Genomic DNA, 26,998 nt, shown 5'->3' with positions numbered 1-26,998 from the left:
ATTTCAAGACGATAAAGATTTTTCAAACAAGGTTAACAAAAAGAATCATCAAAAAAGATATCCCTCTACAAAATGGAACGATTGTGTTTTGGCGTCTTAAAGTGTTTGTTATGTTATGACGTTATTAAGTGGTGTGCTATAGCCTCATTACACATGGGTAATGGAGGCTTCTGATTGGTCGACGCCATATGGTTATGTGATAATACATCATATAATTCGGATTATGTCCAAGGTATCCCCAAGAAGCCCAGTCTAGATAGGGCTAATGCAAAATATTGGAATCAACGTTTCTAGTCAATATTCATTGTGTTTAGGGGTTATAAGTTACATAAAAAGTTTTTTCGCAAATTTTCATATATTGCCTATCCAAGATGGAGAAACCCTGGGTACTAAAAGTCCAAGTTAAAAGCAGCTCCAGTCTCCGTTTCAGTGGCCCTGGGCCAGATAACTATATGCAAACACTACAGCGGCCGGGGATCGAACTCACAACCTACCTTATGCAAGGCGAACTCTTAACCAATTAGGCCATTGCAACGGTCACAAGGTATAGCTGAATACATTTACCGTTATTCTTTGACGTCATCTTGACGTCAATGTGGTTGCAATGAGAGCAGAAGTCTTGGCAGACTTTCATATCAACAAGATAACTTTGCGTTATTATCTGATATATTACTAGAAAGGCATTATTTGCAGGAGCAAATGCAACATGTATCACTCATTTCACTCCCCATGTAAAATGCAACTGTGGCATCGAGGTTAACGTTTGTTGTATGTCTGCAATGTTGGTATCTCAATAGATAATTGATTGGAAGACCAGTCAGAAATGGATCCCTCCCAATTTGAAACACCATGCATGGATGGGCTCTTCCAGGCACCCATATTCATACTGGACCATTATAAACCATCTTCACCAAAAAATTGACCTTTATCATAGTCAACCCAGCCCAAAATTGAATTCTTAAGAAAGTCACTCTCATACAATAATGGACTTTTCCAGTGGTGTGTGGACCAACACGTATAATGCAAATTTCAGAATGTAAACAACTAGTATCTTGTTGCTGAAGATGTAGATTTCGTCTGCTGAATAATTTCCGCAATCTGAGAGTCCAGACAATTTTTCATTACGCAGCGAACAGTTCTTCGAAACAGTAGGTTTTGCAAAAGTTTCACAAATTTCTGCTAAACGTACCGCACATTTTTGGCGCGCATTTCGTGACCTGTACTGTAACAGGATACACAACCATGTCCCTCCAAAAGTCCCCCCGTTTAATAATTATGCGCCAAGCCAGGTGCACGTGCTCGGGGCTTACGGTCACTCACCTTTAGGTCGTGTTGTTCGTCGTAAATGTTCGAGCAAATTACAGACAGCCACCGTGTATCTTCAGCCAAATTACCATAGCTTTGAGTGTTGTACAGCCGCTGACGTATTGTTCGGTTATACTGGTACGCTATGTAGGCCCTACTCAAGCCATTTTACGCATTTTCAGTGGCAAATTTCTTTAAAAACAACACGCCCGCCGCCAGCACGTTGCACAAATGTTTTACCGTGTTTACACCGCCGTGGACGTTGCTTTACCGACTTATACCTTCAACACTTCGCCAGGTGAACAAAACATATCATTGTGCAATCGTCCAAACCTTGCTGGAGTTAAACGTCATGCAAAGCTAGCAGTCGTCAAGGAGGTTTAAATAAGAAAAACACCGTGTGTGTCGAAGAATACCACCAGAAAAGTTTTGAACCTTCTCAATTGCACATAACTTGAGTAGGACACAACAATAACAACACAAGGATGGAAGTCAGGAAGTAGTGAAGTTGTGCCTGTCTGCACCTGTCAGAGTACTAGTAGTGTCCCTAATAACATCGACTATTTAACCAATCAGGTTGAGTTTGATAAACCGTGTGTATGTTACAACGCGCTCTCTCATTAGCTGACCGAATTAGTCCACCTGGCCTGATAAATAAAGATGTGACCTAAAAGTCAGTGACCACATATGAGGAAAATAGTCGATGTTCTCCCCAAAATACCCTCTAAAATCGTATTTTGAAGTGTTACATGCCGAAAGTGCGATTGGGATTCTTTGAATATTTGTTCAATGTACCCCACAGCAAATTTCAGGTCATTTGGATGTAATTCCAGAGCAAAGGAGGCACAAATGTACGGTTTTGGTCTAAAATGGCCACGAAACCATCAATACAATCATCTTAAAGGCATTTATAAGAAAAAGAAAAAAAAAAAAAACGCCCGGGGGTATGTGCCAACTCTACCTGTATACCAAAGTTCAGCACATTTGGCCCAGGGACGACCGAGATTGATCGCTTTGAAGATTTGACAGGTGGAGGAAAAGAAGAAAGAAACATGACCAAAGACAATATGTATCGCCCATACCTATAGTATGGGCAATAAATGATTACTGGATGATTTCCATCAGACACCACACCCTCTGGGTTTGCATGAAGGTGAACTACTTAATTCCTGAATTATAGATGTGTCATCTATTTGTTCATCTGGGAATGATTTACAAACATTTGGTTGATTTTGCATTCCATAAACATATGGTCTTTTATAAAATGACGCCCGCTTCTGGGGTTGTGTATGCTTTTAATGCTGAGACAATAGCGTCGTATGAAATCAAAACTTCCCCATTGTTGTCAAGAGATCAGATTTCACAGAGTAACTAAATCTATTTCAGTTTCCCTATAGCATAACCTTTTCCATATCTTATATTAGTCTACAAAAAGGTGGCCACTTGTCATTTGGGTTTTATTTTTACGCACAGAATCAGTTCATGTCAAGATCCTACCATGTACCTGAAAAATTTAAGGAACATGCTGTCATGATAGGTGTCACCCCCGACACCAGATAATGGTATGACCCAGGATGACCCAGGACCCAGGGGGCATAGAGCCCTTGGCTGGGAGAGGTCTGGGATCAGTTACACAGGAAGTTGACCAGAGATGGGCCCGAGAAGGGTGTCTGTGCTATGAGTTGAATAAATGTAGTCTACAAAGATCCTTGCGTATCTCCTGATGTTGGAATGAACCTTCGATTCGCGTTAGAATCGTAATAATGGCGTTGTCGGCAGGATGTCCGGAGGAACGTGGAAGACTGGGTTACAAGAAATTCCACCCTAAGCAAGACCAGATGTTAGCTGGTCACTAGCGTTTGTGGCTTCTCAGTTCTAGGATGGGTTACATAAACACAACTTATATAAACAGAAATGAAACTAGGTCACGCAATCTACTACTGTATCTACAATCTACACTAAGGTCTACTATGAAACCAAGTTAGACGAACAAGGTAAAAGCTACCAGCTGTTAACCGCTACAGTCCAGTCCTCAAACAGCTCATCAACTTAACCCGCCTGACTGTCCTACTTCTAGTAATATTCCAGTCCTTGGGATAACTTGACAATCGAACTGTTCACACAACGGACGGTCTTCACCAACCAAGGCAGTTACCACGATGCCACGGGTCCCCCGCTCGCTTCTGCCCTCAGGTCCTGGCCCCGACATCCGCCACAGACAGCATAGCGTCCACTATCTGCCCCTTTTGCAAGCACACAATGGATGTCTTCAGCAACCAAGGCAGTTACCACGATTCCACGGGTTCCCCGCTCGCTTCTGCCCTCAGGTCCCGGCTCTGACCTCCGTCACAAACACAGCATAGCGTCCGCTAGCTGCCCTCAAGACCACCCCTGGCCTTGAATTCCAGCTGCCAACAGTGAGAAATCCCCTTCTTCACACTTACAGCTACCTGCTCCACGCAGAACCACCCTTGGCCTTGAATTCCAGCTGCCAACAATGAAGAATCCTCTTCTTCACACTTACAGCTCCAGGCTTAGGTCAACACTTTTCAAAACGTGAGGTTTCTCCTGGCCTCCACACCCCAGTGGCCCCATGCCACGTGTAGTCCACATCTCTCCGATCTTGCAGCCAAACACAAGGTCTCTCCTTGGCCCAGTCTTCCAGATTAGATACATCGCCACAGATGGGGTCAATACACAAACAGCATCATGTTAGAAAGCTTAAGCAGAATCAATGAAATTTATAAATGAAATGAATCTCACGACAAAGAAATATCGAAGATTGGACTTTGCAATGTATGACAAAGCAGATAGAAGGAATCAAAACATCCTTGTGACAATGATTGTGAAATGATCAAAGAAAGTATAGGGGGACAGAATAACAACTTCGATTATCTGGTAGCTGAACTGAAACGTCGAACTCAATTATCCTCTCCTTAGACTATAGATGTAGACTTGCCCTGACGGCTCCCCCAGGAGGTACTGAGACTTCACCGAACTTTCCCAATGACTACGGCAACAATGAGACTTGTGAGTGGACGATCACCGTGCCAGAAGGACGACATGTTCGTCTCACCTTTGACAGCTTCAAAACTGAAGACCGTTTTGACATTTTGACCATCTACGATGGAGACAGCGACAGTACTCAAGACAAGGACTGTTACAGAAGGTAACGACAACAGAGCCGTTCGGATGATGTTGTTAGCAGTTCTAATGATGAATGATCATGTCAATTGCCAACTTCCAAATTCAAGATTTCAACACTCAATGGGTAACATAAATAGTTACGATTTATGTTGATATCCAGCTTAACAGGTGAATTGTTAGACGTGTCAGTCACCAGTAAATCTAACAAGATGTTCGTGAGGTTTACATCTGACGGAAGTATAACGGCTCAGGGGTTCCAGTTCTCATACGAAGGTAAGGTGTTTTCTTTGACACGAAGAATTATGAGCAAATGTCTCTAAGGATCAAACGATAGCAGGGGTCCAAAATTGATTTGGCTCATATTTTGCACAGTTAAAGTAATTGGGCCACAAACCCTAGAATAGCTTTATTTTTGCTCAACACCGATTGTTGCCATGGCAACGGGCCAAACAGATTTTGGGGCAATTTTCCATGGTTTTACCATCTCACAATTTTCAAAATTTGGAAACGATAACGAACAAACGCTTAAATATTACGAAAAAAATTAAACAGACCTAAAAATACCCACTTTCCCGCTTTCTAAAGATACCTTTGAAATTTTCTATAAGACAATTTAAAGTGCTTGGGCAGCCTCTAAAGAATGCAGTGTTTTAGGGATGTCAAAAAACGTGATTTTTGCTCAACTTTGAAGCGCTGTAAGTGCAAAGATGGTGATTCGTTTGGCTTGAAATTTGTACCATAGCTACATGGTTATTTATAACTGCTATCAAATGCATGTTTGCAAAGTTTTGCGTCTTATTTTGTTGTCACGTGGTTGTCCTCCAAATTAGGTCATTTTTCACATTTGACCAAAAATGTGAATTGGAGTCATATACAATATACAATATATTAAAATTTTAGCAGCAAGCTAATAAAATAAACGGCAAATGGTAATCAGATATATTGTCTATCGAATGAATGATTGTAGAGTTTGAAGTCTTGCTCCGTTGCTTTGAACTTGTTCAAATCCATTTGAGCCAAATCGATTTTTTACCCCTTTCTTTTTTACCCCTGCCACCATTGTTTGAAATGTATATGATTAACAAAACGAAGTGTGATTTTAGGTCTTTCTTGCTTTTCAATGGTACTGCAGCAGAAATGTCGGTTCTGATGGATCACATTCTGGACGTGCTAATGCCACAAGTATAAAATTTCCCACTATGGTATCATGATATTTTCTCATCAATTATTCAAACTAGGTCTTCATATTTGAATAATTGATATCCATCGATGTTCCTGTCTTTTTCAGTTCCATATCTGATATGTTTAAAGTCGCATCATCAAACGCAGTGAATCTATAGAATTTCCTCATTGATTATGCAAATCAGCTAACGAGTTCCATGATTAACTACGTCAAAAATAGCTATCTACATACCAAAAATATCTGTCCGTCGATCCCATGTTCCTACGGTTAATGCAAGTTTTTACTGCCAACCCTAGCCTTTGGTCCTTTTTACGTAACATGTGAAAAAATTAAAACTTAACTTAAGCTGCCAGATTTTCTCACCATTACAGCTTCTCAGTGCCAGCTTCTTCAGGCCCTTTAGAACAAGGGGTGCTGTTATCATGATATAGGAATGATATTCCAATCATTAACCATTGCGGTATTTTCAATAAGTATTTTCTAATTAATCATGCAAAATAGGTAGCTATTAGCATCATTGGTATCTATCGATACCTTTCTCTTTTTCAGCTATAAATGTCACATGTTTGAGGGTCATATTTTGAAAGGCAGCAAATTTATAAACTTTCCTTACTACTTATGCAAGTTAGCTCCTGATTTGCATAATGAGCATTCGATTATGTAAAAAAATTAATCAAGCTATCTACGTACAATCAATGATGACGATCCGTTGACCATGATTCTAGTTATTCATGTCCAAAGGTCAAAATAAATAATATAAAAACACCCGCTGCAGCTCCAAACAAGCCGCCAGATGGCCCAGACGTATACAACTTACTTCATGTGGCATGGCCTGTCTACCACACAAAAATCATGACCGTAGCACATGCAGAAAATTTGACCGCAAACTTTGAAGCTACACTGCAGTACCCAAAGTACCCCCTAGGAGGCCCATCATCGAGATTGACCATCCCCTTTAATAAATCTATATATTCAACAGTTCCTCGAGTTATGTTGTCACATAAAAACACACTAACATAAAAAGTCCACTGGGGCACTGTAGGAAAATGCAAGGTAAACCATTTTCGAACTTAACCTCCATTTTCACAACCGCCAGTCACCTACCAAAAATCAGGAAGATTCTCGAGTTATGATCTTGACATACATACGGACCCAACCAACAGCTGGCGTAACGATAACATAACCTTACCGCGAAGGCATAATCTTCCCGGCGAAGGTAATAAACACACGAAAACAATAAAACATATATTTTCCACACTGCTTCCTAACAATCCACTATAGCACACATAGAACCACTAGCACATGGACCATAAAGTTTTGAGAATTCTGACAATATCAGTATCACATATAAGAAAAGAAATACACAACTGTATGTGACTTTATGACTACGGATTTCCCTAGGTGCTAAACTGACTACACGGCTATAAGGCTGGTACAACATAGCATTTACCATTGTGAGACTATGTAAAAGTATAGTACACAACACATATCACTGTACCGTCATACCTCTGTACCGTCAAAAACACGACCATTGTCAACTTCGCAACCGATGTCGAATTTTTCAACACTGCATTTACACCCCGACCAATCAAAATACGTGAATCGCGTTAAAACTCAGATCCGTATCGGCCATTTCCCTACAAATCGCTTTCTAACTTGCGTTAACGACTACATCTACCAATTTGAAACAAACTCGGCAGTGAGATTGTGGAAGGTGTCAGCTTCCAAAAGACGTTTTCAGATTGACAATTTTGGCACTTTGGAAGTAATTGAATCCGCCTGTAATTTAACGTTTAGAGAAAATTAGTAGAAACTAGAAGTTAAATTGCCGGAGGATTTCATCACTTCCTGGGAATACCATAAACCGGTAGTGACCGAAAGCGTCAATCTTCAGAAGTTTCTGCATCCCGGGTTTTACGTAATAAGTTATTCACATGTTTCTAAACAAGAACAAATTTTAAGAGTATCGATACTACCAACCGTTTTGAGTATATATTTAAATGCAACGATCCCCGCAATACGAAAATAGGTAAATATCTTAACGACTGCTTTCACATTAAGAAAAATACCGAAACTAATGATTAAACCAACTCGATCATAATTGCTACGCTATATAAAAATGTATGCTAGCCCTTATTGTATTGTATTTGTAATTAGGATGCTATATCAAAATATTTACTAGCCCTTATTGTATTGCATTAGTAATTAGGATTTTAAGTTTTATTCTATACTTCTTCTTTGTATTATGTTTACGAATTCTTGCCATACTTTGTACCATGTACAATTGTCGTGCAATTAAATTCTTCTATAAACCGGGAGCGGCAGCTCAAGGGTTTTAATAGTTTTTTTGACAGTACATGTATTTGGGCACATGGTTGTGGGCATGTAGCATGTAACGAAGCTGACTGGTTCATTGTTGGTGACCTTGAATATTACAAGAATATTTTATGTAAGTGTAAATCACCACTCCCCCTATCCTTGCAGCGTGACATGCGTTCAAACATTGTTAAGGACAGGCTTCATGTAGAATCCATCTTACCTCATTGACGGCTCATAATCATTTCAACGGTTATTTCAAGATTTTAGGATTTTATAACATGCTCTCCATTTTGAGTTGAACTTTTTTTTACATTTTTGTCAACATCAACTTACCTTAAAATCAGAAATAGAAAAAAATCCCTAGAACGATTTTTTTTCTTAGTCGACGAAAAAATAGATAAAGAACTAATATTTTCATTGACATTTTTAGCCTGTCCTTATCGATGTTTGTCTGAATAAAAGAACGTAACTCCCTGAAAGCTGAAAATAATCGTATTTGGGAGCAAAATCTTAAAAAGCCATTTTGGAGACTAACATCTAGCCTAATGCTTTCTGGAGCTATGTCAAATCCATATGACAAGACTGATCTAATATCTAACCCCAAATGATTGGCTGATGTACAGTGGGCTAAGTTTCAGTCAATGTTTACCACCATTCCCACTCCCGGTGAAGAAGAAAATATATCACCGTTGCCTTTTTAGTTTAATTACCTTCTAATTTGCATTCGGAGACGGGCATAATATGCGAGATTACATTAGCATATGTGCCTGAAGGCTACGTTACCTTTCCATATACCTGTCGTTCCCTTCTTAAGCTGGCTGCAAGCAGAATGAACGCCAGTGTTTTGACGGCCCTTGCATCCCTAATTACAATTGGTGCGATGGAGTGAAAGAAGACTGTCGACGAGGAGAGGATGAGTTGGACTGCAAGGGTGAGTGACCATGATTTTGTTATATAAACGTCTTGTTCTCAAATGTGGGCGTGATTTCAACATCAGGATCACAATGTAATGATACATCTTCCGATCAGAGGAGGAGGTACTGTTCTTTGTAGTGTTTGTGTGTTACCGTCTATAAAGATATTGTTGTTGGATTTGGATAGATTTTAGCATGCGGGTAGATCTTCAGATTCCGAAGAAAGCTGGTGATTTTGTGTCCATTAGTTCAAGTCTCAGGTAGTGTACTATCAAAAGCCGACACCCCCTTAATGATAGTAGAGTGGCATAGTCCATAGACAGCTACTGAGGTCAATAGCCTCATCAATGGTCATCCGGTTTGTGTGATTGTATACATGTTTGTCCACACTTAAAACCGAAGATATAGTTTATGGGTTAGTATGTTCGCATTGGAAGTCACAAAAGCTGTTTAATTTCATTGTTGTACTATCGCCAAATGTAATCTAGCCCATGTAAGAGTACAACCAATATTGATGTAAATGTGTAATAACGTACTGTATATTCGGCGCACCCTTCGCAACGGCTGTTCCCTGTGTCAATTATTATCCATTCACTATTCAACACGTGTAGTGTTCAATTTTGTCCATTTCTTTTTATACAGTATGTCCAATAGCAGGCTACGTAAGGTTCAATGGAGTTTGCTACAAGTACTTTGCTGAACCAAAGACATACTATATTGCCAGACAGACGTGTATGACAGACAGGGCACTATTGGCTATGCCTAAAGACAGAGCGACCAACTCTATCATCCACGATCTTGGAGGTACACATTCAAATATAAAACGATGGATCGGGTTGACTGACGCCAACAACGAAGGTCAGTGGGTATATGAAGACGGTCAAACACTTAAATCATCCGGCTATAGCAACTGGAACCCAGGTGAGCCGAATGATTTTGGCGGTGACGAAGACTGCGCCGAAGTTCAGGATTACTGTTTTGATGAATGGAATGATGTGCCGTGTAGCCACCTTCTTGGATTCGTCTGTCAACTCCGTATGTTTTTCGATTGCATACTTAACCCTAATTCGACGGTATAAGTTCCATTCAAACCTCGGCAGATATTATTATGTGCCATATCAAAATATTTCATCTTTGAAAAAAAATCCTACCTACAATTTGTTTGCATATGTCTCTTACAACTTCGTACAATTTGTTCTTTTAACCGCAATTGGTCCATTATTGTAGAAGTTTTGATTATACTTTAAAGCTTGTGTGTGGTCCGGTTGGGTCGTAACGGAAGCCAGAAAATCTGGCATCTTATATTACGAATTAACAAAAGAGATCCTATTCTATTACAGGCATTTATTATTAAGTATTGCTATCACATAACGTCCTTTAGGTCGATAGTTAGCTTCTAGGGGGCCCAAACCTGTACCACTTCTTCCTTAAATCTACCTTCCCAAGATCTACCATGTAATTTGCATCCAATTGCTGGAACCGTTTTTCAGATATGATATGATATGATAACCAGAGGTTCTGCTACAGTACCAAGTTCTGTCATCAGGAGGTTCACCATACCCACATATATATCATTTCATTTCGTTATCTATCTATCTATCTATCTATCTATCTATCTATCTATCTATCTATCTATCTATCTATTTATTTATTTATTTATCTATTTATTTATTTATCTATTTTATTCATTTTATTTTCTGTCATTGACATCGTTATCCAGGGTTCTTCAGCTCAGTGATTGTCAATGCGTTACAGACAAAGCAAAACAAGTAATGTACATACAAACAGAACATTGCAGCAGAACGCCGATATTCAAGCTTAGTGAGCTAGAAGTCAGAAGAGCCAGTCTTCGAGGCGATACTTGGGATAATGGATTAGTTACTTCCATCCATGTTTTGGATCCTTCGAATATCAGTCATCTTAGATCTAAAGTAGTGTTTATTGTTATTTATGTTTAGCTTACCAACGTAGTTTCTGAGTTTCTTGTAGACTTCCATGTCAGATTGCAGACAGAACCACAGCTCTGCGCTCAGCCAAAGCACGGAGTGAGCACGGGCTGTGAAACGTCCAACAGGAGCATGAAAGTCAGCCACTGTGTTGAAAAGTGGAATAAAAACATCCAAGGCATCGTCCGCATCTTCGAACAGTTCAACAAGACTCCGAAATGGGTTATCTTGCGATCACAGTATAAGAAGATTATACTCTGATCACATGATAACCCATTTTTAGTGTTCCGCGTTCTCATAGTTTCTCCTACCAACAGACCCAGGATGTGGATTTACCCTGACGGCTCCCCCAGAAGGTACTGTGACATCACCAAACTATCCAAATGACTACAACAACGATGAGAATTGTACGTGGACGATCACCGTGCCAGAAGGACGATTCGTTCGTCTCACTCTCGACAGCTTCAATACCGAGGACGGTATTGACATATTGACCATCTACGATGGACACAGTGATAGTGATCCACAGTTGCAGAGGTAATGACGTAGACGGCCAAACATGTTTATTTATTCTAAGGCAAAGCAGTTTGGATGATGCAATCAGTAATTCTGATGATAAATTGTTATGCCAATTGTTATCTGCAGAATTCGCAGCATCGATACTTTCAGGGTAACATGAATAGTTACGATTAATGTTGATCTCCAGCTTAACAGGTGACTTGTCAGCCGTGACAATCGGCCCCATCATCAGTACAACCAACAAGATGTTCGTGAGGTTTACATCAGACGGAAGTATAACGGCTCAGGGGTTTCAGTTCTCTTACAGAGGTAATGTCCTCTCCCGGAAAGAGAGAAGAGAAGTGAGGCACTTGGTATTTGGTATGTGGTTAGCATAACGGTGCCTTCCATTTATATTAAACATTAGAAAAAATTATCCAAGGAAAAGCTTATATACACTGTTAGTAGTAAACAGCAAAAATAGCAATTGTAAACAAATGTCAGAGTAGTCTGAACAAGACAGTACCCTACCAAACCATTGATGGTGATAAATTTGATTGAAGGAAAAGAATCATAAACTAAAAGTTTACTTTTCTATGACGCAAATAAAGGAAAAATCGCACTATTCATGTTTTGGTTAACTTTGACATTAATCTTAAATGCACTGGCCACCCAAGAGGAGAGTTTTCTGGTTCACCTAATAATGTATTACATATGATCTTAATACTGTAAACAAATGTGGTAGAGCAAAAAAGCATTCAAACCTCATTGTTTAAACCGAAATTAATGAATTTCGTAAAATATGTCTGTGAGATACCCGTTGCCATGGCAACACAAATAATGAAAGGCTTATACTATTACTATAGGATTGTTTCCAACTAAATTCTAGGAAAAGTCACTAAGTTCGTTAATCCTAGCACTCGTCGTGCAGACGTTATAGGACGTCAAAGTTGCGGGCACATTTAGCCCTAAGTCTGGATAGGCTGAATTTGAGATTCTGCCATGTACCTGAACCATTTGCAGGTTCAGGTACAGGGTAATTTACATGCATTACATACATCGCCACAGCTGGGGTTAAGACACATACAACATCAGCTTAGTAAGATTTAGAAGGATCTTTGATATTAATAAAACAAATTAATCTCACTACAAAAAATATTGAGGATTGGAGCTTGCAATGTGAGACAAGGCAGTTGTAAAAATGATCAATGAAAGCATAGAAGGGACAGATTAACAATTTTAATTATCTAGAAGCTAAATTGAAAGGTTGAACTAAATTATCCTCTCTTATAGACTTTAGATGTGGACTTACCCTGACGGCTCCCCCAGGGGGTATTGTGACTTCACCAAACTTTCCCAATGACTACGGCAACAATGAGACTTGTGAGTGGACGATCATCGTGTCAGAAGGACGACATGTTCGTCTCACGCTTGACAGCTTCAACACCGAGGACCGTTTTGACATTTTGACCATCTACGATGGAGACAGTGACAGAACTCAAGGGAATGACTGTTACAGAAGGTACTGACAACAATGCTGTCAGTAGTTCTAATGATGAATCCTTATGTCAATTTCTAGCTTGATGTTCGGAAATCAAGGTCCTAGCTTCGGAATTCAAGGTTTCAATATTCTCAGGGTATAATAGATAGTCACGATTTATGTTGATCTCCAGCTTAACAGGCGAGTTGTCAGTCGACCCCATCACCAGTACATCTAACAAGATGTTCATGAGCTTTACATCGGACGGAAGTTTAACGGCTCGGGGGCTCCAGATCTCTTACGAAGGTAGGGTACTTTCCTGGACAAAGAGAAGAGAATTGAGGCGCTCTATACCTGGTATGTTTGTGGTTAGTTAAACGAAGTGCGATTTTTCTAGGTCCTTGTGGCTTTCAGTGGTACTGCAGCTGAAATGTCGGTTCTGATATCTCATGTTCTGGGCATGCTTACGCCACCAGTACAAATATTACCAATATGGTATTATGATATTTTCTCATCAATTATTCAAACTAGGCTTTCACATTAGAATAATTGGTATCCATCGATGTTCCTGTCTTTCTCAGTTACATTATGTGATATGCTTTAAGTCGGATCATTAAATGCAGTAAATCTATAGAATTTCCGCATTGATTCATCAGCTGATTTGCTTGATTAGCTACGTCAATAATAGCTATCTACATACCAAAAATTGCGACTGTCCGTCAATCCCTTGTTCCTGCGGTCATTCCATGTTAACAGTCTTCTGGAAAGTACATCTATTCGGGCACTTTCTTATAGACATTTAACATGTAACGAAGCTACTTGCTTCATTGTTGGTGACCTTGAATATTACAAGGATATTTTACGCAAGTATCAATTATCATTCTCCCTATCCGTGCGTCGAAACATGCGTTCAAACATCGTTAAGGACGGGCTCCATGTAGAATCCACCTTACCCCATTGACGGCTCAAAATGATTTTAACGGTTAATTCGAGATTTTGGGATTTATATTTAACTCTCTATTTGGAGTTATTCTAATTTAGTGCAAAAATATGTCCCAAAAATTTGATTTTCTTCATTCTTTTTTAACATCAGCTAAACTTAAAATCAGAATTTAAAAAAATCACAAAGACGGATAGTCTTTTTTTAGTTCTAAGTCGAATAAAAAAAATAAAAAAAAATAGCATTTTCATTGACATTTTGAGCGAGTCCTTATCGAAGTTTCTCTGAATAATAGAACTCCCTAAAAGCTGTAAATAATCGTTTTTGGGAGCAAAATCTATAAAAAACCATTTTGGAAACTAACATCGAGGACCAGCCTAATGCTTTCTGGAGCTATGTCAAATCCATATGACAAGAATGACGTAATATCTAACCCCAAATAAAGGGCTGATGTACAGTGGGCCCAGTTTGATTCAGTGATTACCACCATCCCCACTCCCGGTGAAGAAGAAAATATATCACCGTTGCCTTTTTAGTTTAATTATCTTATTATGTTCATTCGGAGACGACCATGAATGCGAGCTTATACTGTCATATATGCCTGAAGGCTATGTTACATTTCCATATACACGCCTTTCCTTTCCCAAGCTGGCTGCGGGCTGAATGAACGTCAGTGTTTTGACGGCTCTTGCATCCCTAATGACAATTGGTGCGATGGAGTGAATGAAGACTGTCCGCAATCAGAGGATGAGTTAGACTGCAGGCGTGAGTGACCATGATTTTATTAAAAGGACGTCGTGTTCTCAAATGTGATCGTGATTCAAAATATGATTACAATGAAATGATATATGATTTGATCAGAAAGGAAATACTGTTTTCTGTAGTGTTTGTGTGTTACCGTCTGTAAGGATACTGTTGTCGGATTTGTATGGATTTTAGTATGCGGGTAGATATTCAGATTCCGAAGAAAGCCGGCGATTTTGTGCTCATTAGATAAAGTTTCAGGTACTGCACTATTAAACACCGACACCTCATTGATGCTGTACAGTGGTATAGTCCATAGAGAGAGAGCTGCCGAGGTCAATAGCCTCATAAATGGTCAGCCGGTTTTTGTGATTGTATATATGTTTGTCCGCACTTATAACCGAAGATATTCTTTATGAATTAGTATGTATTTTCGGATATACTCAGTGTCTGCTGTGGAAGTCGCAATAGCCGTTCAATTCTATTGTTATGGAAGTCGCACAATTATCTAGCCCATGTAAGAGTACAGCTAACATTGCTGTTAATGTGTAATAACGTATTGAATATTTGGTGCACCCATCGCAACAGCTGTTCACTGTGTCAATTATTATCAATCCACTATTCAATATGTAAAGTTTTACATTTCCTCGATGTTTTCTTCTACAGTTTGTCCAAAAGCAGGCTACGTTGGTTTTAATGGAGTTTGCTACAAGTACTTTGCTGAACCAACGACTTACCATGAGGCCGAACAGACGTGTATGACAGACAGAGCACTGTTGGCTTTGCCTAAAAACAGAGCGACGAACTCTTTCATCAACGGTCTTGGAGGTACATATTCACATCAACGATGGATTGGATTGATTGACACCGACGACGAAGGTCAGTGGGTATTTGAAGACGGTCAAACACTTAAATCATCCGGCTATAGCAACTGGAACCCCGGTGAGCCGAACGATGCTGGCGGTGACGAAGACTGCGCCGAAGTTCAGAATAACTGTTTTGGTGAATGGAATGATATGCCGTGCAGCCACCATCTTGGATTCGTCTGTCAACTCCGTATGTGTTTCGATTGCATACTTTAACCCTAACCCGACGGTATAAGTTCCTTTTGAACCTCGGAAGATATCTATATGTGCCATATCAAAATATTTCGTCTTTGAAAAAAAATCCTACCTACGTTTTGTTTGCATATGTCTCTTACAACTTCGTACAATTTGTTTTTTTAACCGCAATTGGTTCATCATTGTAGAAGTTTTGATTATACTTTAAAGCTTGTGTGTGGTCCGGTGGGGTCGTAACGGAAGCCAGAAAATTTGGCATCTTATGTTACGAATTAACAAAAGAAATGCTATTCTATTACAGGCATTTATTATTAAGTATTGCTATCACATAACGTCCTTTAGGTCGATAGTAAGCTTCTAGGGGGCCCAAACCTGTACCACTTCTTCCTTAAATCTACCTTCCCGAAGATCTACCATGTAATTTGCATCCTATTGCTGGAACCGTTTTTCAGATATGATAACCAGAGGTTCTGCTACAGTACCAAGTTCTGTCATCAGGAGGTTCACCATACCCACATATATATCATTTCATTTCTTTATCCAACCATCTATTTATTTATTTATCTATTTATCTATTTCATTCATTTTATTTCCTGTCATTGACAACGTTATCCAGGGCTCTTCAGCTCAATGATTGTCAATGCGTTACAGACAAAGCAAAACAAGTAATTTACATACAAACAGAAAATTGATATACAATAATATGAATACTTATAATTGTGCTGACCCACACGCAGCCCCAGCAGAACGCCGATAACCAAGCTAAGGTAGCTGGAAGCCAGAAGAGCCAGTCTTCGAGGCGATACTTGGGATAATGGATTAGTTATCTTCCATCCATGTTTTGGATCCTTCGAATATCAGTCATCTTAGATTTAAAGTAGTGTCCAGTGTTCTTTATGTTTAGCTTAACAACATAGTTTCTGAGTTTCTTGTAGACTTCCATGTCGGGTTGCAGACAGAACCACAGCTCTGCGCTCAGCCAAGGCACGGAGTGAGCACGGACTGTGAAACGTCCATCAGGAGCATGGAAATCAACCACTGCGTTGAAAAGTGGAATAAAAACATCCAAGTCGTAATCCGCATCTTCTAACAGTTCAATAAGACTCAGCAATGGGTTAATTTGTGATCGCAGTAAAAGAGGAGTATACACTGATCACAAGATAACCAATTTTTAGTGGTCCGCGTTCTCATATTTTCTCCTACCAACAGACCCAGGATGTGGGTTTACCCTGACGGCTCCTCCAGAAGGTACTGTGACATCACCAAATTATCCAGATGACTACAACAACGATGAGAATTGTACGTGGACGATCACCGTGCCAGAAGGACGATTCGTTCGTCTAACGCTCGACAGCTTCAATACCGAGGACGGTATTGACATATTGACCATCTACGATGGACACAGTGATAGTGATAAACAGTTACAAAGGTAATGATGTCGACGGCCAGACATGTTTTCAAACAGCAAAGCAGTTTGGATGACGCAATTAGTAATTCTGATTATAAATTCTTATGCCAATTGCTATCTACAGAATTCAGGGTAACATGTATAGTTACGATTTATGTTGATATTCAGCTTAACAGGTGACTTGTCAGTCGTGACAATCGACCCCATCACTAGTACAACCAACAAGATGTTCGTGAGGTTTACATCAGACGGAAGTATAACGGCTCAGGGGTTTCAGTTCTCTTACAGAGGTAATGTTCTCTCCTGTAAAGAGACAAGAGAAGTGAGGCACTTAGTATTTGGTATATGGTAAGCAAAACGGTGCCTTCCATTTATATTAAACATTAGCACAAACTTATCCAAGGAAAAGCTTACATACGCTGTTAGTAGTACACAACAAAAATAGCAATTGTAAACAAATGTCAGAGTAGTCTGAACAAGAGAGTATGTCAGCAGCAGTAATGTAATGTAACTATATTTGAATTATTTTAAATACCTTACCAAAACATTGATGGTGATTAATTTGATTGAAGGAAAAAAATCATAAACTAAAAGTTTACTTTTCTATGAGGCAAAATAATTTAAAAAATCACAATATTCATGTTTTGGTTGCCTGTAACATTAATCTTAAATGCACTGACCACCTAAGAGGAGAGTTTCTAGTTCACCTAATAATTATTTTTCCAAATAAACACGTAATTCTTTTACATATGATCTTCATACCGTAGGAAAACAAATTTGGTAGAGCAAATAAGCCTTGAAACCTCATTGTTTAAACCGAAATTAATGAATTTCATCAAATATGCCTGTGAGAAACCCGTTGCCATGGCAACATAAATAATGAAAACATACTATTACTATAAGATTGTTGCAAACTAAATTCTAGGAAAAGTCATTAAGTTCGTTAGTCCCATCACTCGTCGTGCAGACAGTATAGGACGTCAAAGTTGCCGCGGGCACGTTAAGCCCTAAGTCTGGGTAGGGTTAAGTTGAGATCCTGCCATGTACCTGAACCATTTGCAGGTTCAGGTACAGGGTAATTAACATGCATTAGATACATCGCCACAGCTGGGGTTAAGACACATACAACATCAGCTTAGTAAGATTTAGAAGGATCTTTGAAATTAATATAAAAAAATTAATCTCACTACAAAAAATATTGAGGCTTGGACCTTGCAGTTGTAAAAATGATCAATGAAAGCATAGAAGGGACTGTTTAACAATTTTAATTATCTAGAAGCTAAATTGAAAGGTCGACCTAAATTATCCTCTCCTTAGACTTTAGATGTGGACTTACCCTGACGGCTCCCCCAGGAGGTACTGTGACTTCACCGAACTATCCCAATGACTACGGCAACAATGAGACCTGTGAGTGGACGATCATCGTGTCAGAGGGGCGACATGTTCGTCTCACGCTTGACAGTTTCAACACCGAGGACCGTTTTGACATTTTGACAATCTACGATGGAGACAGTGACAAAACTCAAAGGAATGACTGTTTCAGAAGGTACTAACAACAATGCAGTTCGGATGATGCTGTCAGTAGTTCTAATGATGAATCATTATGTCAATTGCTAGCTTCCGAAATCAAGGTGCTAGCTTCGGAATTCAATGTTTCAATACTCTCAGGGTATTATAAATAGTCATAATTTATGTTGATCTCCAGCTTTACAGGCGAATTGTCAGTCGACCCCATCACCAGTACATCTAACAAGATGTCCGTGAGCTTTACATCGGACGGAAGTTTAACGGCTAAGGGGTTCCAGATCTTTTACGAAGGTAAGGTACTTTCCTCGACAAAGAGAAGAGAATTGAGGCGCTCTATACCTGGTATGTTTGTGGTTAGCAAAACGAAGTGCGATTTTTCTAGGTCCTTGTGGCTTTCAATGGTACTGCAGCTGAAATGTCGGTTCTTATATCTCATGTTTTGGTTTGCTTACGCCACCAGTACAAATTTAACCAATATGGTATCATAATATTTTTCGTCAATTATTCAAACTAGGCTTTCACATTAGAATAATTGATATCCATCGATGTTCCTGTCTTTCTCAGTTACATGTGTGATATGTTTTAAGTCGTATCATTAAACGCATTAAATCTATGGAATTTCCGCATTGATTCATCAGCTGATTTGAATGATTAACTACGTCAATGATAGCTATCTACATACCACAAATCACGACTCTCCGTCAATCCCTTGTTCCTGCGGTCATTGCATGTTAACAATCTTCTGAACAGTACATCTATTCGGGCACTTTGTTGTGGACACATGTAACAAAGCTACTTGCTTCATTGTTGGTGACCTTGAATATTACAAGGATATTTTACGCAAGTGTCAATTATCACATTCCCTATCCGTGCGTCGTAACATGCGTTCAAACATCTTTAAGGACGGACTCCATGTAGAATCCACCTTACCCCATTGACGGCTCAAAAAGATTTTAACGGTTAATTCGAGATTTTGGGATTTTTATTAAACTCTCTTTTTGGAGTTACTCTAATTTAGTGCAAAAATATGTCCCAAAAATTTGATTTTTTTCAATTTTTTTCAACATCAGCTAAACTTTAAATCAGAAATCAAAAAATCCCAAAACGAATAGGTATTTTTTAGTTCTAAGTCGAAGAAAATAATTAAAAAAATAACATTTTCATTGACATTTTGAGCGAGTCTTTATCGATGTTTCTCTGAATAGTAGAACTCCCAAAAAGCTGTTTTTGGGAGCAAAATAAAAAAAAAAGCCATTTTGGAAACTAACATCGAAGACCAGCCTAATGCTTTCTTGAGCTATGTCAAAGCCATATGACAAGACTGACGTATTATCTAACCCCAAATAAAGGGCTGATGTACAGTGGGCCCAGTTTGATTCAGTGATTGCCACCCAAGAAAATATATCACCGTTGCCTTTTTAATTTAATTATCTTATAATGTGCATTCGGAGACGACCATGAATGCGAGCTTATAATATCATATATGTCTATAGGCTATGTTACATTTCCATATACCTGCCTTTCCTTTCCCAAGCTGGCTGCGGGCTAAATGAACGCCAGTGTTTTGACGGCTCTTGCATCCCTAATGACAATTGGTGCGATGGAGTGAATGAAGACTGTCCGCAAGCAGAGGATGAGTTGGACTGCAAGGGTGAGCGACCATGATTTTGTTAAAAAGACGTCGTGTTCTCAAATGTGGTCGTGATTTGAAATATAATGATCACAATGTAATGATATATCATTTGATCATAGCAAAAGGTATTGCTTTTGGTAATGATTGTGTGCTACATGTATATCGTCTGTAACTCAGGATACTGGATTTGGATTTATATGGGTTTTAGTATGTGGGTACATATTCAGAATCCGAAGAAAGCTGGCAATTCTGTGCCCCTTAGTGAAAGTTTCAGGTACTGCACTATTAAAGTTCGACACCCCCTTGATGAGAGTACAGTGGTATAGCCCATAGACAGCTGCCGTGGTCAATAGTCTCATCAATGCCCACCTGGTTTTTGTGCTTGTATGGAAAGTCATCATCGAAAGGTGATTTACTCGTTCCAAGTGTCCTATCACTTACAACTATTACATGCCAGGTTCATCTTTAACTGTAGTGGACAACATGTCTAACCTTGGTGTCACCGCAAAATCTAACCTTAAGTGGCACAACCACGTTGTCAGTACGGTAGCTAAAGCAAATTCATTGCTTGGTTTTACGTACCATAGGCTTCAATTCCAATTCTGACATTCGGAAAGCCTTGTACCTTTCCATCGTCAGAAGTGTACTGGAATATTGCTCGCCACTTTGTAGCCCTACGTCACGTAAGCTCACAGCCCTTCTTGAGGGTGTCTGAAATGCATTCTTGGGCCTTCCGTGGGTCACCTCGACTACAAGTCAAAACTGTCTAGCCTAGGCTTGCTGCCTCTGTCTTACAGAAGGGATATATCCGATGTTGTAACATTTGTTAAGTCCCATGCAAAGGTGTTCGACTCGGAAATGTAGCGAGGCTGGCTAACTTTACTTCAAGAACACCCCGTAGTCTTACTACATACCTGTTAGTTCCACCTAGAGTAAAAACATCAACATTTGCATCCTCGTTCACACCTCGCCTCATCTCGATTTAGAACAACCTTGATAATGTAACAAGAGGGCTTGGAGCATGTGCTTCGAGCCCTGCCGATGTGGCTATCTTCAAGAAGAAACTCGTTTCATCCATGGGTAATAGGTTTTGCAAATCCTTCAACTTAGAACAACCCTGTACAGGGTCACTAGCGTGCAGTTGCTCAACTTGTCTGGCTACTAGGCCTCGCTAATTTGTAACGTTCAAATCACTACCTCATTGTGAATCTTGTGCTGTTTCTTTAATTCATCTCTACCTTTGTATTGTATATCTTGTTGAGTTGACTTAACCCTATCTAGACCGGGCTTTTTTTTAGACTTCTTGGACGGGGGGGGGGGGGGTCATTCGCCCCCCTCATAACTCCCAAAAGGTATTGGGTATCATCACCAAATCTTTAGAGAGTGCTGAAAATGTAAACATTTATAATTCCTGCAATTTTGGTACTGTTATGACGTATTATGAAGAAATTATGACGTCACTAATGTCATTTTTTATCCCATAATACCTGATGGTATTAACCGATCATTTAACAAAAAATGGTATTTCATTGATATTGAAGTATGACTTCTGTTACCAATGGTAACTGCTTTGACGTCAAAATGACGTCATAGAATGACGTCATATGCCTCAAGCTATCAATTGGGATCCGCCATCTTGGATAGGCGATCTTGAAAGTTTTCAGAAATACAATTTTTGTTACTTACTACCCCCACAAAAATTGAAATTAGACTAGAAACGTTAATTTGTTTTTTGCTGAAAACATAGCAGGTATGGGCGAATTTGAAGGGTAAAAAGCCTGTTTATACGTAGACAATGGTGTTGTCCGCCATCGTGGATTTTGACCGATGACGTCATCAAAGTAGCATAATTTATGAATATTCAATAATGAAAGTTACATTTGATTACATAGGATCTTAATGATGTAGGAAAACAAATGTGGCAGAGCAAGAAAGCCTTGAAATCTCATTGTTTAAACTGAAATTAGTAAATTTTTAAAAATATGCCCGTCAGAAACTCGTTGCCATGGCAACACCAAAAATGACGAACTTATACAAATACTTTAAAATTGTTGCAAACTAAATTCTAGGAAAAGTAACCAAGTTTGGTAGTCTTAGCACACATCGTTCAGGAGGTATAGGATGTGAAAATGTGGCGCGGGCACATCATTCACATGATTTTGTGTATAATTTTGTATTTTTCAGCATGGCGGCCTTGAAAAGGTGACCCCTGCGGGGGTACACCTGTTCCGTCATGCCTTTCATTTTTATGGAGAAGTGCAATAAATAAATAAATATATATATTATTGTCCGCACTATTAACGGATAGTAGTAATGGATTAGTATGTATGTTGGAAAGTATTGACGTACTCAATATGTGTTGTGGAAGTCGCAATATCTGTTCAATTCTATTGTTGTGATATCCCACAATTATCTAGCCGATGAAGGAGTGCAGCTGACATTGCTGTCAATGTGTAGTAACGTACTGAATATTTGGTGCACCCATCGCAACAGCGAAGTGTCAATTATTATCAATCCACTATTCAACACGTGTAGTGTTACATTTATCCATTTCTTCTTCTACAGTATGTCCAATAGCAGCCTACGTCAGTTTTAATGGAGTTTGCTACAAGTACTTTGCTGAACCAAAGACTTACCATGAGGCCAAACAGACGTGTATGACAGACAGGGCACTGTTGGCTATGCCTAAAAACAGAGCGACGAACTCTTTCATCAACGGTCTTGGAGGTACACATTCACATCAACGATGGATTGGATTGACTGACACCAACGACGAAGGTCAGTGGGTATTTGAAGACAGTCAAACACTTGCATCATCCGGCTATAGCAACTGGAACCCCGGTGAGCCGAACGATGCTGGCGGTGACGAAGACTGCGCCGAAGTTCAGAATAACTGTTTTGGTGAATGGAATGATATGCCGTGCAGCCGCCATCTTGGATTCGTCTGTCAACTCCGTATGTGTTTCGATTGCATACTTTAACCCAAACCCGACGGTATAAGTTCCATTTGAACCTCGGAAGATATCTATATGTGCCATATCAAAATATTTCATCTTTGAAAAAAAATCCTACCTACGGTTTGCTTGCATATGTCTCTTACAACTTCGTACAATTTGTTTTTTAACCGCAATTGGTCCATTATTGTAGAAGTTTTGATTATACTTTAAAGCTTGTGTGTGGTCCGGTGGGGTCGTAACGGAAGCCATAAAAATTGGCATCTTATGTTACGAATTAACAAAAGATATCCTATTCTATTAGGATTGACACCGTTATCCAGGGTTCTTCAGCTCAGTGATTGTCAATGCGTTACAGACAAAGCAAAACAAGTAATGTACATACAAACAGAAAATTGCAGCAGAACGCCGATATCCACGCTAAGTTAGCTGGAAGCCAGAAGAGCCAGTCTTCGAGGCGATACTTCGGATAATGGATTAGTTATCTTCCATCCATGTTTTGGATCCTTCGAATATCAGTCATCTTAGATCTAAAGTAGTGTTTATTGTTATTTATGTTTAGCTTACCAACGTAGTTTCTGAGTTTCTTGTAGACTTCCATGTCAGATTGCAGACAGAACCACAGCTCTGCGCTCAGCCAAGGCACGGAGTGAGCACGGACTGTGAAACGTCCAAGAGGAGCATGAAAGCCAGCCACTGTGTTGAAAAGTGGAATAAAAGCATCCAAGTCGTCGTCCGCATCTTCGAACAGTTCAATAAGACTCAGCAATGGGTTAATTTGTGATCGCAGTAAAAGAGGAGTATACTCTGATCACAAGATATCCCATTTTTAGTGTTCCGCGTTCTTATATTTTCTCCTACCAACAGACCCAGGATGTGGATTTACCCTGACGGCTCCTCCAGAAGGTACTTTGACATCACCAAACTATCCAAATGACTACGGCAACAATGAGAATTGTACGTGGACGATCACCGTGCCAGAAGGACGATTCGTTCGTCTCACGCTCGACAGCTTCAATGCCGAGGACGGTATTGACATATTGACCATCTACGATGGACACAGCGATAGTGATCCACAGTTGCAGAGGTAATAACGTAGACCGCCAAACATGTTTTTTCTAAAGCAAAGCAGTTTGGATGATGCAATCAGTAATTCTGATGATAAATTGTTATGCCAATAGTTATCTGCAGAATTCGCAGCATCGATACTTTCAGGGTAACATGAATAGTTACGATTTATGTTGATCTCCAGCTTAACAGGTGACTTGTCAGTCGTGACAATCGACCCCATCATCAGTACAACCAACAAGATGTTCGTGAGGTTTACATCAGACGAAAGTTTAACGGCTCAGGGGTTTCGGTTCTCTTACAGAGGTAATGTTATCTCCTGGAAAGAGAGAAGAGAAGTGAGGCACTTGGTATTTGGTATGTGGTAAGCAAAACGGTGCCTTCCATTTATTCTAAACATTAGAAAAAATTATCCAAGGAAAAGCTTACATACACTGTTAGTAGTAAACAGCAAAAATAGCAATTGTAAACAAATGCCAGAGTAGTCTGAACAAGACAGTACCCTACTAAAACATTGATGGTGATACATTTGATTGAAGGAAAAGAATTATAATCTAAAAGTTTACTTTTCTATGAAGCAAACTAAGGAAAAATCACGCTATTCATGTTTCGGTCACCTGTGACATTAATCTTAAATGCACTGACCACCCAAGAGGAGAGTTTTCTGGCTCACCTAATAATGTATTACATATGATCTTAATACTGTAGGAAAACAAATGTGGTAGAGCAAAAAAGCCTTGAAACCTCATTGTTTAAACCGAAATTAATGAATTTCATAGAATATGCCTGTGAGAAACCCGCTGCCATGGCAACACAATGATAAGCTTATACTATTACTATAGGATTGTTGCAAACTAAATTCTAGGAAAAGTCACTAAGTTCGTTAATCCTAGCACTCGTCGTGCAGACGTTATGGGACGTCAAAGTTGCGGGCACGTTTAGCCCTAAGTCTAGATAGGGTTAAGTTGAGATCCTGCCATGTACCTGAACCATTTGCAGGTTCAGGTACAGGGTAATTTACATGCATTAGATACATCGCCACAGCTGGGGTAAAAACACATATAACATCAAATTAGTAAGATTTAGAAGGATCTTTGATATTTAAAGAAAAATTAATCTCACTACAAAAAACATTGAGGATTGAGACAAGGCAGTTGTAAAAATGATCAATGAAAGCATAGAAGGGACAGATTAACAATTTTAATTATCTAGAAGCTAAATTGAAAGGTTGAACTAAATTATCCTCTCCTTAGACTTTAGATGTGGACTTACCCTGACGGCACCCCCAGGAGGTACTGTGACTTCACCGAACTATCCCAATGACTACGGCAACAATGAGACCTGTGAGTGGACGATCATCGTGTCAGAAGGGCAACATGTTCGTCTCACGTTTGACAGCTTCAACATCGAGGACCGTTTGGACATTTTGACCATCTACGATGGAGACAGTGACAGAAATCAAGGGAAGGACTGTTACAGAAGGTACTGACAACAATGCAGTTCGGATGATGCTGTCAGTAGTTCTAATGATGTCTTATGTCAATTGCTAGCTTCCGAAATCAAGGTGCTAGCTTTGGAATTCAATGTTTCAATACTCTCAGGGTATAATAGATAGTCACGACTTATGTTGATCTCCAGCTTAACAGGCGAATTGTCAGTCGACCCCATCACCAGTACATCTAACAAGATGTTCATGAGCTTTACATCGGACGGAAGTTTAACGGCTAAGGGGTTCCAGATCTCTTACGAAGGTAAGGTACTTTCCTGGACAAAGAGAAGAGAATTGAGGCGCTCTATACCTGGTATGTTTGTGGTTAGCAAAACGAAGTGCGATTTTTCTAGGTCCTTGTGGCTTTCAATGGTACTGCAGCTGAAATGTCGGTTCTGATATCTCATGTTCTGGGCATGCTTACGCCACCAGTAGAAATTTTACCAATATGGTATTATAATATTTTCTCGTCAATTATTCAAACTAGGCTTTCACATTAGAATAATTGATATCCATCGATGTTCCTGTCTTTCTCAGTTACATATGTGATATGTTTTAAGTCGTATCATTAAAAGCAGTAAATCTATAGAATTTCCGCATTGATTCATCAGCTGATTTGAATGATTAACTACGTCAATGATAGCTATCTACATACCACAAATCACGACTCTCCGTCAATCCCTTGTTCCTGCGGTCATTGCATGTTAACAATATTCTGGACAGTACATCTATTCGGGCACTTTGTTGTGGACACATGTAACGAAGCTAATTGCTTCATTGTTGGTGATCTTGAATATTACAAGGATATTTTACGCAAGTGTCAATTATCACTCTCCCTGTCCGTGCGTCGTAACATGCGTTCAAACATCGTTAAGGACGGGCTCCATGTAGAATCAACCTTGACGGCCCAAAATGATTTTAACGGTTAATTCGAGATTTTGAGATTTTTATCTAATTCTCTTTATTTTGAGCTACTCTAATTAAGTGTAAAAATATGCCCCAAAAATTTAATTTTTTTCAATTTCTTTCAAGATCAGCTAACCTTCAAATCAGAAGTTAAAAAAAAATCCCCAAAACGAATAGTTCTTTTTTTAGTTCTAAGTCGAAGAAAATAAATAAAAAAATAACATTTTCATTGACATTTTGAGCGAGTCCTTATCGATGTTTGTCTGAATAATAGAACTCCCTAAAAGCTGTAAATAATCGTTTTTGGGAGCAAAATCTTAAAAAAAAAACATTTTGGAAACTAAAATCGAGGACCAGCCTAATGCTTTCTTGAGCTATGTCAAAGCCATATGACAAGACTGGCGTAATATCTAACCCCAAATAAAGGGCTGAGGTACAGTGGGCCCAGTTTGATTTAGTGTTTACCACCATTGCCA

General features: G+C 39.4%; 2 protein-coding genes across 2 annotated transcripts in view; both read left to right on the top strand.

Moving 5' to 3' along the window:
- The window catches only part of LOC136437577 (cubilin-like), a 45,768-nt gene extending 29,141 nt beyond the window's left edge, over positions 1-16,627 (top strand). The window contains exons 17-28 of the mRNA XM_066432196.1: positions 4,282-4,474; positions 4,613-4,725; positions 8,769-8,885; positions 9,511-9,726; positions 10,840-10,952; positions 11,116-11,351; positions 11,521-11,642; positions 12,606-12,834; positions 12,986-13,098; positions 14,381-14,497; positions 15,143-15,304; positions 16,473-16,627. Coding sequence (XP_066288293.1) covers positions 4,282-4,474; positions 4,613-4,725; positions 8,769-8,885; positions 9,511-9,726; positions 10,840-10,952; positions 11,116-11,351; positions 11,521-11,642; positions 12,606-12,834; positions 12,986-13,098; positions 14,381-14,497; positions 15,143-15,304; positions 16,473-16,627 — 1,886 coding nt within the window. The remainder of the gene's footprint in view (positions 1-4,281; positions 4,475-4,612; positions 4,726-8,768; positions 8,886-9,510; positions 9,727-10,839; positions 10,953-11,115; positions 11,352-11,520; positions 11,643-12,605; positions 12,835-12,985; positions 13,099-14,380; positions 14,498-15,142; positions 15,305-16,472) is intronic.
- Positions 16,628-18,448: 1,821 nt separating this feature from the next.
- On the top strand, positions 18,449-25,616 carry LOC136437576 (embryonic protein UVS.2-like). The gene is made up of 7 exons (XM_066432194.1): positions 18,449-18,491; positions 18,659-18,763; positions 20,007-20,123; positions 22,671-22,832; positions 23,927-24,146; positions 24,312-24,433; positions 25,381-25,616. Exons 1-7 carry the CDS (start codon positions 18,449-18,451, stop codon positions 25,614-25,616), a joined length of 1,005 nt encoding a protein of 334 aa, XP_066288291.1.
- Positions 25,617-26,998: the final 1,382 nt, after the last annotated feature.

The sequence above is a fragment of the Branchiostoma lanceolatum genome, chromosome 6 (assembly GCF_035083965.1).
Source record: "Branchiostoma lanceolatum isolate klBraLanc5 chromosome 6, klBraLanc5.hap2, whole genome shotgun sequence".
NCBI lineage: Eukaryota > Metazoa > Chordata > Leptocardii > Amphioxiformes > Branchiostomatidae > Branchiostoma > Branchiostoma lanceolatum.
The sequence above is the reverse complement of the archived record's forward strand: the minus strand, read 5'-3'. Positions and strand labels throughout refer to the sequence as shown.

Bases quoted from the DNA above. Each gene is read 5' to 3' on its own strand.
- LOC136437576 (XM_066432194.1), top strand. From the start codon at position 18,449: ATGGAGACAGTGACAAAACTCAAAGGAATGACTGTTTCAGAAG. The intron at 18,764-20,006 runs GTAAGGTACTTT...TCCTTTCCCAAG, and splicing joins GTTCCAGATCTTTTACGAAG to CTGGCTGCGGGCTAAATGAA. The intron at 24,147-24,311 runs GTAATAACGTAG...GTTGATCTCCAG, and splicing joins AGTGATCCACAGTTGCAGAG to CTTAACAGGTGACTTGTCAG.